This window comes from Sebastes fasciatus, chromosome 6 (assembly GCF_043250625.1).
Source record: "Sebastes fasciatus isolate fSebFas1 chromosome 6, fSebFas1.pri, whole genome shotgun sequence".
Lineage (NCBI taxonomy): Eukaryota > Metazoa > Chordata > Actinopteri > Perciformes > Sebastidae > Sebastes > Sebastes fasciatus.
The window spans coordinates 20,703,975-20,714,691 of record NC_133800.1 but is presented as its reverse complement, the minus strand read 5'-3'; the positions used below and the strand labels follow the sequence as shown (position 1 = coordinate 20,714,691).

The window sequence follows — 10,717 nt, the reverse complement described above, 5'->3', positions numbered from 1 at the left end:
CCTTTAGAGGCATTTCAACAGGTTAAAACGACTATAAGTGGGCTATAAATCTGTCAAGTATATAACCCTCATGAATGAAATCAAGTCATTTGTAGACATAAATAGCCTTTCAGTCACACGGTAGGAGCTGTAATCACTTTTTGGCAACTGGAAAACTGCATTTTATGGGTTGTACTGTAGGCCTAGACTAGTAAAAAGTACTGGGTGGTTATAGTCTACAGCACAGAGAAGGTAAAATAATGCAGTCATAATGCAAAAGAGATAATTTCTATATAACATATACATCCGTAAATCATTTTAGTCTAGTTTCAGAAAGTAAACAAGAATAATAGACATACCAAACACATATTGTCGGAAACATAAATGCATAAATGCCATGCAAACAGTCAGGACGTGCAAATGCACATATGGTAATATCAAAGGCATGTCTTTGTGAAACTTTAACGTTTCTTGTAACAAGTTTTTGCAGTTTAGTAATCATGCATGAAATTTATGTGTTGCATGATTACTAAACTGCAAACACTTGTTTTGCAGTTTAGTTAGTTTAGCAGTTTAGTAAACCTCAAACAAGTGTTTGCAGTTTAGTAACCATGCATCACATAAATGCCATGCATTACTAAACTGCAAACACTTGTTTGGCCACAATTGTGATTATTGGGTAACAAGAAACGTTAAAGTTTCACAAAGACATACCTTTGATATTACCATATGTGCATTTGCACGTCCTGACTGTTTGATCCAGATCAAATGAGCTTTAGAGACGTGGCTTTTATAAACCGGGTGATATAGCTTTAACAGGCTGTGCGCGCTCCCGCGAGCGGCAATCAGTTTTTGGCGGACACATTTTTTTCCTGGAAATCTGGATGTTCTGCCAATCAGCAAAGTGGAGGCGGAGTTCAATACGGTACGACCCGGGAAAAGGGTTATACAGCATCGGCTGTTGCTCAAATAGGGACTTTGTGTTATGACTCCTGCAGTCTTCCTGAACTTTTCCTCCTTCACATGTTGCTTCTCATATCGTGCGAGCATTGGACATCGTATAAATTAAGCTTTTAGGCAATGAGTCACTGCTGCAGTGCAGACAGGATGTTTTAGCCTCAACTGAAGAGGGTGTTGTTGAAGAGAGGTGTGGCACTTTTCCTGTTTTGAAATGTTGCTACATTGTGACATCCCCACTGTTTATGCATATAAATGTATAGGCTACAATAAAGCCATATCCACATGATGTATCTTTGAAGGGAGCACAGAGGCATATGAGGACAAGTACAACAAAACACCTCTGTGTGTGTGCCTGTCATGACTTTGTCTGAATCACTTTATTCTCATCAAAACAGCCCCAGGGAAGATCATGTATCCAAATAATGTCTACACAGTTCATGCCAAGGAAACATTTTTTCAGAGACAGCATTGCTCAATCCCAGCAACCCCAGAGCTCAGTGTGATATTCTAGGAACTTTACCCATGAATGAACCTCCCACAGCATTGAAAGCACTCTTTTCCTCCTTCTTTTTTTAAAGCTGCAGAGACTGAGGGTCTTGTTACACACCGCTACATTATAGTCTCTCTTGCAGAGTATATATAAAACACTTAACACTTCTCACTAGTCTGCTATGTGTCTTTAGCTGTAGACATTTCTGCCTTGGCAAATGTCCATATCAAACTTTTTTTTTTAAGAATGCAGATAAAACACCAATAGCACTTCCTATAAATCCCCACATGTATAATGCATTATAAACTACAATAATGCATCACAACACATGCAACTGCAGCATAAAAGTTGATCCACAGTATCTATTTATATGAACCTGTTATACCATGTAAGGCTATAAGTTATTATGAGCACACATTTGTTCTTGTAACCATATTGAAGGGACAGTTTGGTTATGGCTTGACTCAACACGTCCAAAACCGTAGTAGGCCAGTGCTGGACCAGTAGAAGAAGGTCTGCACACTGTAGCTCCCTTTAAGTGCAGTTTATTGGGACATCTTAGTTAGTGACGTTTCGAGCACCAGCTTCTCTTCAGACTCAATAAATCTGCACAGAGACGCCACGTTCCCTCCCCCGTGTTATGGGCTCAGGAGTGTAGGTTCCTGTTCCTATATGTTTTAGGTACATCCTATTTTTTTATATAGAGGTGCCTCTATTAATGTCCAGCCATACAGAAAATATGACAGCCATTGGGTATGATGTTATTCTTATGAGCTGTGAGGTACTTACCTATTGATTGATAAATGTTTGTATATGTATTTTTGTCTATATTGTTGTATATTATGTATGTATGTGTTTTTCTTAATATACATTCCCTGTGATTATATGTGGGATATTTGGGTCATGTGGCTATCATGTGACCAGAGCGTTTACCTTTTTAAGATGGCGTCTGTGCAGATTTATTAAGTCTGAAGAAGAGCATCTACTCGAAACGTCACTAACTAAAATGTGCCAATAAATTGCACTTAAAAAGGAGATAAAGTGTGCAGACCTTATTCTATGTTTTTCATTGACACAACACACTGTCTGCTTTAAGTCAAGTAAGGTTATACTAAACACAAGGTGCAGGCAGAAGCAGGATATGACCATCATACTATTAGTTGGTCCTGACACCAGACTCCACTATAAAACCTTGAGGGAGAATGCAGAAGTCCATCCAGACTGGAAGTGCTGAGGAAGAGAGGAAACTGCAGACTTATTGAAAGAACATCTCTAATTAAAAACTAGGAATGCTGGCTTGGCAGGATAAAGAAACCCAGCATGCTTGGATGGATCATACAACCCGAAACACAAAAAGTGTCATAGAGACATTGCAGAACTCCTCATACTTTTCTGCTCCAATCAAACTATATAAAAAATGGAAAGTATACCCATGAAGATATTTTGATGTGTCGCTATACACTAAAATCATGAAGAAAATCTGCAATCTTTCATGAAGCAAACATCAATTTCTAAATATTTAAATCCTATGAAACGGAACTTGTAAACATGTTATTTTACTTGAAGCAGACACAGAGCAGTCATAAAGGCGCCATGGCAAGCCTTAACCACACTTTTTCCACCAGTACATAAACTACTATGATGTTTATAAATCCTCATAACCTTTCATGCGTAACAGGTAGAGCAACTGTCAGTAATTGTGATACATGATATTATAATAATCTGTTCATGCTTGTAAGGCTTTATGACTGTTGTTGTTAAACATAATAATGCATTAACCAAAACCTCTAACAATGAGGTGATAGTGTTTATGCAGGTATCTACATTTTACATTTTTGCACATTATGTAGAAAGTGCTAAGTAAGTCGGGGTCCACCACATTGTCGGTGTCCACCGCATCGCCCTGTTGGAGTTTATTTTACAACAATAACCCGCTAGCTGTACATTATTCCGCTTATTTCATGGCTACTTACTTAAGAAAACAATAATTTGACACAAAATCTGTCCGCCAGAGTCCGACATCAGAACTGTGCCCATAGCAACAGTTTCTTATACATAGCAACGGTGTGCTATAAAGAAATAACAGACCGTAGATCACCAGAATCGAGTATTCAACAAAGCCGTGTAATAATACAATTTATTTTTCATTTACTCTTATTTTAGACATTAATTTGACAGTGTGACACAGGCAACTTCACACAAACACAAATTGACATTGTGTGTCTTTGTGAGAGAAATTGGGGGAAGGCATTTCTTACAATACCAGCTGACTGTTATCTAATTTTACATTTGATTTTCTCACAACTGTTTCTCTTGTTGAGCTTTCAAGAAAGACAAAAACTATATTACACACTGACAGCATAACCTGACCTCATGCACAGTGTCAAGTGAGTTTTATACTGGCATTGAATAGTTCAAGCGTATAGCCTTGAGGGCAGTTGAGGACTGCACTAATTTAAGATCAGACCATGGTTGTCGAACTGGGACACAATGTGAGACCTGTCCACAGCTATAACATTAAGGGCCACAATGGCTGGGCTAGACTACATGATTTATGTGTCATCCCCTGAGCTCTGGTTAGATGCCAATGCAGCTGCTAATAAGTGGATATTACCCAAGCATGATCTGTCATCAACATTTACCACACAGTTCCTTTTTTCCAAATACAGGCATACAGTAGCCTATGGTAACGTAACAATAAACACCATACATGGAAGGACTGGTGTAACAGCTGCCTTATTGTATGCCTTCCCTCTTCTCTAGACTGCTTGCATGGTTTGACCTTCACTGATTGATAACAGCAGAGCAAATAGTTTTGCAGCTGTAGGCGGGACATTCAACAACACAAGCAACCACTGGCTTCTTCAGAAATCTATCAGCCAAACATCGAGCTGCAGTTTCTATATACTAAGCAACAATACCTCTTATAGACAGTGTGGCCTGTGCTATGATGTTGCAATGCACCCTCCTCAGGAAAAATGAAAATTGTGGCAACTGGTGCTCGACCTGCATGTGTGGACCTGCTCTTTAACAACTTTTTTAACAAAAAATGTTTCTTTTTTCTTTTTTTCTCGCACACAATGCATGCCCATTTCGTGCAAATCAACGTGATCTTGCCTGTGTTGGATCAAACATAAATGTAAAACCATTGATTCATCCCCCAGCAAGCTGCTTTACAAATATGACAAATGCATACTTGTAAAAATATAAAATAAAAGGTCGTTTTGCATTAAACAGCTCTCTGGGGGCGTGCCATGAGGAGGTCGTGTACTCAGCTATACTCTGTTGTGATGTTGCATTCAAGTGCCTCTTCATATGTATTACATATGAGTTTATGTTTGATAGGAAAACGGCAGAACGATACTAGTGAAAGGAGTTTCTATGAGTCAACAAACATATATGTTTTGAGTTGCTATGGGAGAATGAACAGGACAAAATGTGCACAGTAGACATATAAAATGCTGATGCTGCATAGTTTCAATAATAGTTTTCAATCATAATCGCATATATTCTATAAGATTTTGTAGTAAATATTTCTAAATGTATTTGATTTGATAGATAGATAGATAGATAGATAGTTAGTAACTTTATTGATCCCGAGGGAAATTCAAGTTTCCATCATCCCAGTTCCATAGTGCAAAACATGTTAGTAAAAAGGCAGTAAACAAGTTAGTAGTGCAAAGTACAAAGTACAAAAAAATATACCAGATATAAAAATACAAGGAGATGGAGAAAACTGTTAAAACTGAATATAGTGCAGGGTAACAGCTGTGATACAGGACTATTAAAAAGTGCAGAAGAGACTGTTAAAAATGAGTATAGTGCAGGGTAACTCCAGTAGCTTAGTCTATGAAAGTGCACTGTATGCATTATTATCTGTCCTGCAGACCATTTGTGTTTTAGACAGACGTATTCTCATTTCTAAGTACTTAGCAATTTTAGCTGAGACTTCAAATTTTGGACAATTGGTTCCCATATTTCCCCAGTCACCTGAAAGTCCCTGAACGCAACATCAGTCTGGTCCCGCCCTCTTTTCATCGATCACAAGCCTCTGATTGGCTCCAGTATTCCGTCACTCACTCACTGTGAATGGACAATTCCAAAAAACGAGTCATGTTTCCTCTCAGCCAATCACAGCACCGTTCTGTGATGACACCGTGGGATTCCGCGAAATTGTTTCTTGGAGTTGAGAGAAGAAGTGCAGTTCTCAGTAGAAATAGGACAAGTTGACGCATGTGTTATGAGAGGGAGCGCACACAGACAGGCAGGAATAAACGCAGACGCTATAGCTCATCACTATTGATCATTTATATATATCAAAAAAGGATATAGCCTGAGAAGGAGAGAGTAAGAAGAGATTCAAGCTGCTATCTTTCCTGTAGGGGTGTTTATTCATCCGCCCTGCAAAACCTCAACAAGAAAAACGCAGTCTTTGTGCGTAATAGTCACATTGGAGACGACACGTGTGGATGCTTAACCACATGTATCCTTTGATGACTGCGGTCTGATACTTTGTATCCACATTGTCGGATTCTTTTTGAATATATAGCTACATTATTCTTTTTTTTCTCTCCACCCGGACTATCTGCTGTAGTGATGTCAGAGGTTGGTGTCTCTGCAGACTGTGACCCCAGCCGACCACCACCATGCACAGAGGACATGTTGAAAGAGAACCAGGAGAACAGGACTTTACTGATGGTGGCAATGATTTTGTTGGACTTGAACAACCCTAATAACGCTATAATCAGCCCCGGAGACAACAGAAGACAGCAGCAGGAGGAGGAGAAGGTGGTGGAGCAGCAGAGGGGGAGTTGCCGGTTGAATGCCGGAGACAACCGGGGCTCTGCTGCACCCAAACAGTCCCGGAGCAAGAAGACGACGGCGGAGAGACAGGCGAGGACACAGGAGTCTCCTGAGAAGAGACACTGCTGTCCTTTTACTGGCTGTGGGAAGATGTACGGAAAGTCGTCCCACCTCAAAGCCCACCTGAGGGTGCACACCGGTAAGAGGCTCGATCATGTGCTGTGGAGGCTGACGCTGACACAACGTGGGCCAAAGTGGGCTCGATTCTGTTGACGACAGCGAAAATGCTCTGCGTCACTTCTTCTGCTATCTTTTTATTTATTTATTTATTATTATTTTTATTTGATTTGTTATTTATTTATTTATTTATTTCAGACGCATGTTGACATCACTGTTAAAAAAACTCTATACGCTATTTCTATGAAGCCAAGATTGCAGGAATAGATGACAATGTAGAATTACTGTAATAGAAAATATAATGATGTCATTATAAAGTAGACTTGTATAGGCTTATAGCTTATGTTATAGCCTTATCAGCCTAATGTGACATGAGAATCTCTCTTATTATTAAGAGAAAATATAATGATGTCATTATAAAGTAGACTTGTAGGCTTATAGCTTATGTTATAGCCTTATCAGCCTAATGTGACATGAGGAGAGGGAGTGCAAGACAACATGTTCCTGGAAATGGATAACACATTATAGGAAAAGGTGTTCCTATGAACTACATGAACTAGCCCCATGTTGGTGGGGGGTGTGACTGACTGGCCCATAGCAGGCCAGAGAGGCTGGCTCACAGAGGAGAGGAGGAGGGTTAGAGGCTCGTGCATGGTGTCACTCACGCAGATTGCGATTTGGGAACACCGCGTGCCGCACGCCCATATCTGTGAAAGCACACTAGATTTGCTCAGGTGTGACAAATCATCCTGGACCACAATGTCACATGTTTTTTCCAAAAAATCAAAATCATCATCACTGTTATGAATCTGTTTTTAATGTGTGTTTATAGCCTATGCATTATTACAAGTGTTGTAATAATAATAGGCGAATAACAGCTAAATATGTCGACATCTTGGCTTCTGATTCACATGCAGGTCACTGCGACACTGTTGCGTCCTCATGTTCTTGTCCGCATATAACCTCCCTGCACCACTATTTCCTCATACGTCACCCTCTTCCTCCACTCCCCCCTCTCAGGTCGGGTTGTAAACAAGGGCAGACATGTGGTTCAATGGAGCACATGTTGGAGGAGGAGGAGGAGGAGGAGAAGAAGGGGGCAGCCATAGTTGTTTTCTTTTTTCTTTTCTTTTTATTCACGAGGCTCTTATCATGACTCATTTCTGAATCAATATGTTCTGTTATTGTTCCTGGAAAACCTTGTTTATTCAGGACTTCCCAAAAATTGAGAAACAATTTTTTTTGGGTGAAATTGCCCTCTGTACTTTGTCCTCCTCCTCCTCATCTCACTTGATTTATTATGTATAAGTGTCTGTGGTTTTTTAATTTATTGCAATGATTAAGAATCAAAATGATGTTTTTTTTTAATAGAAATGAGAATTATGATTTGTTTAGAGAAGAGGTTTTCAAAGTTGGAGGCTTTTTCCAAGCTTTGTCTGAGTAGAAGCACACAGTCTCTGACTTTGACAACCCCTGGTTTTAGTGTAAAGGCTATAGACCCCAGACTCTTTTTTTAACAGCTCGAAAACCATACCCAACGTTTTGTTTTACCACCTTGATACTTTTGAACTGATGACATGATTCACATTTATCATTCTGATTTTCAGAAAAAAAAGATGCATTACTTCTGACCCTGCTGTGAAAACATGGTTAAAATACAATGGATTAACGTTTAAAGAAAATTGGGGTCTGGGTCCCCAAACAATGATGGAAAAAAAAGCCAATACCAGCAAACCACAGGGGTTAAAGAGGACCTATAATGCTTATTTTCAGGTGCATACGTGTATTTGGGGTTTCTACTATAACATGTTTACATGCTTTAATGTTCAAAAAATGCTTTACTTTTCTCATACCGGCTGTGCCGAAGCACCGATTTTCACCCTCTGTCTGAAACGCTCCGTTTGAGCTTTCGGCGTGGACTTTGTGCTTCGTAACTTTTCAGACCTTTTACATGCACAAAAAAACTATATAACACACTAAAGGAAAGGGAAAAAGCACAGAAGCATAATAGGTCCCCTTTAAGGTTGGAAATAAATAAATGCAGGCAAAGGTAGTAATGCAAAACATGTGGGTGTGTGTGTGTGTCCTCAGGTGAGCGTCCCTTCGAGTGTACCTGGCCAGACTGCGGCAAGAAGTTCTCCAGATCAGACGAGCTGACGCGTCACTACCGCACACACACGGGCGAGAAGCGCTTCAACTGTCCAATGTGTGACAAGTGCTTCATCAGGAGCGACCACCTGACCAAACATGCCCGACGACATGCAGGCTTCCATCCCAGCATGCTTCAGGGCTCCAGTGCGGCCAAGAGACGCCGCTGCTCCGTGTCCGTGTCCTCATCTGACTCTGGAGACCAAAGCCCTGTTGGAGTGTGAGACACACCCACATTACTGTATACAGTATATATATATATCACATAAAGGTACATGCAGTAGACATAAACACACAGGTTGTGTGCACCTTTACACAAATCCCATCCGTCCGATCAATCAAATTCAACCAGCCAGACCACTATTTAAAAAGTTTTTCTATGCATGTAGCGTTGTGCAACAGCAAAACAGAAAAATACTGTATGTTTGAACCTGACTGTAATCAAACTAGAACTACACCCCTATTATTCCCTGAGGGGATTGGTATTTATTAAGGGTTATTTAGGGTTTGTCACACAGGTTCTAGTTGCTTTGCTATTTGTAATTATATTACTTTGTGTTGTGTGAGGTTTTTTTTTTTTTCCTGGAAGAATCTGCAATCCAAGAGGCATTCATGTACATATTTAGTTGTCATTAACACTACATGTGTTCACTTTGCAACACAGACTTAATTTGCAGGTGAAGACAACAAGAGAACAAATCATTACCGATATATTCTTAGTGGGTTAAGAAGTTTTGGGAATAGTTTTTTAGTAAATATTATATACACTCATATACTTGTACAATTACTCTCCAGTCCAGGACAAGGCGAATGTACAGTATAGCAGTATTATCATGTAAATAGATTAACAGATTAACTTTCAGATGGATGATATACTCAGTATACTGTAGTTTAGTGTTATTAGAGAGTAAAAAGACAAAGCTATACTAGAATTAGAGAGCTTGGGTATTTAAATGCATATATTTGGCTATGGACTTAGTAAATGAGGTATACTGTGAGCTTGTAGGTATAGTGTGTTCGCACAGTTTGCTTCCTGTGTTGAAACATAAATGGTATCACATCGTGATAAATAATTGACAATAACAAATAAGCAAACCTCGGGGGGGAAATTCATTATAACAGTTGCTCTTTCAGGCTTGAATTATGTCCATAGTGCAGGGGTAAAAACACAACAGGGTAAAGCCTTTAAAAGGTTACTTTTTCACTTGCAGCTGACAGACTATTCAATGTCAAAGACCATAATTATTCATGTTTAGTTAAAAGTTTGTAAACTGTAAACAAGGAGGTCTGTGCCTTTTTGAAGGGTTTTGTAGAAGAGATGAATTTCTACATTTTCAACCTTCGGAAATAATCTACTACCTGAATGAACATCTTCAGATTCTTTATGTTGATATTCAAAATACTTTGAATATCAACGACCGTCTCTTATGCCAACAGTGCCAGTTGCTATACATTGAAACTAACTTTTGTTTACTCTGTATCTGGACTGCATTTTATCAGGGAATAATGTGATGCATGGTCATTTCAAACATCATTACACCCCCTGGTGGTGACATGGAAGCACAACAATTCTCACAACAGAAAGTCATAAAACCTTTTTTATTTTCTGTTGTAGCATTTTGAAGCAGGCTCTGTTGCTTAGTTTGATTGTGAATCAATGAATTCCATGTAGCATGATTGTATTCATTTGTTTGGTACAATGTATTTTTTTATTTGTCTGGTAATCTTTTATAATATCACTAATGGGGTGAGAGGTCTTATCCGTCCACTACAGGAACTAGAAACATTCTTGATGTCATTAGTTTTCTTTTTATACTTGCCACATAATGCATTAAAACATCCAGTAAAATAAGATGTAGTTAAGCTAATAGAACACAAACTACATACATTTGTAAAGTGAAATGTTTTTCTTTTCTGGCATTATGACAACTGTGATTAGATGTCGGTGCCTTTCAGGTTGAATCTCTTATTTCTGATGCTACTGTACTGTAATCAGGGACTGTCAACGCAGGCCCCATGTTATCGCAATATACATAGCTGTGTAATGATTACTGCTCAAAAGTTTTAACATTAAAATTATTTTTTCTTTCTAAACATTTGCTCATTATTTCTGTCCCACATCACACACACGGTTCTTCACACCTTTTATAAATGAAAAGG

General features: G+C 39.1%; 1 protein-coding gene across 1 annotated transcript; it reads left to right on the top strand.

The window, feature by feature from the left end:
- The first annotated feature begins 5,611 nt into the window (after positions 1–5,611).
- Positions 5,612–10,651, top strand: klf9 (Kruppel like factor 9). The gene is made up of 2 exons (XM_074638297.1): positions 5,612–6,431; positions 8,501–10,651. The coding sequence occupies exons 1-2, from the start codon at positions 6,026–6,028 to the stop codon at positions 8,779–8,781; spliced, it is 687 nt and encodes a 228-aa protein (XP_074494398.1). The 5' UTR covers positions 5,612–6,025; the 3' UTR covers positions 8,782–10,651.
- Positions 10,652–10,717: the final 66 nt, after the last annotated feature.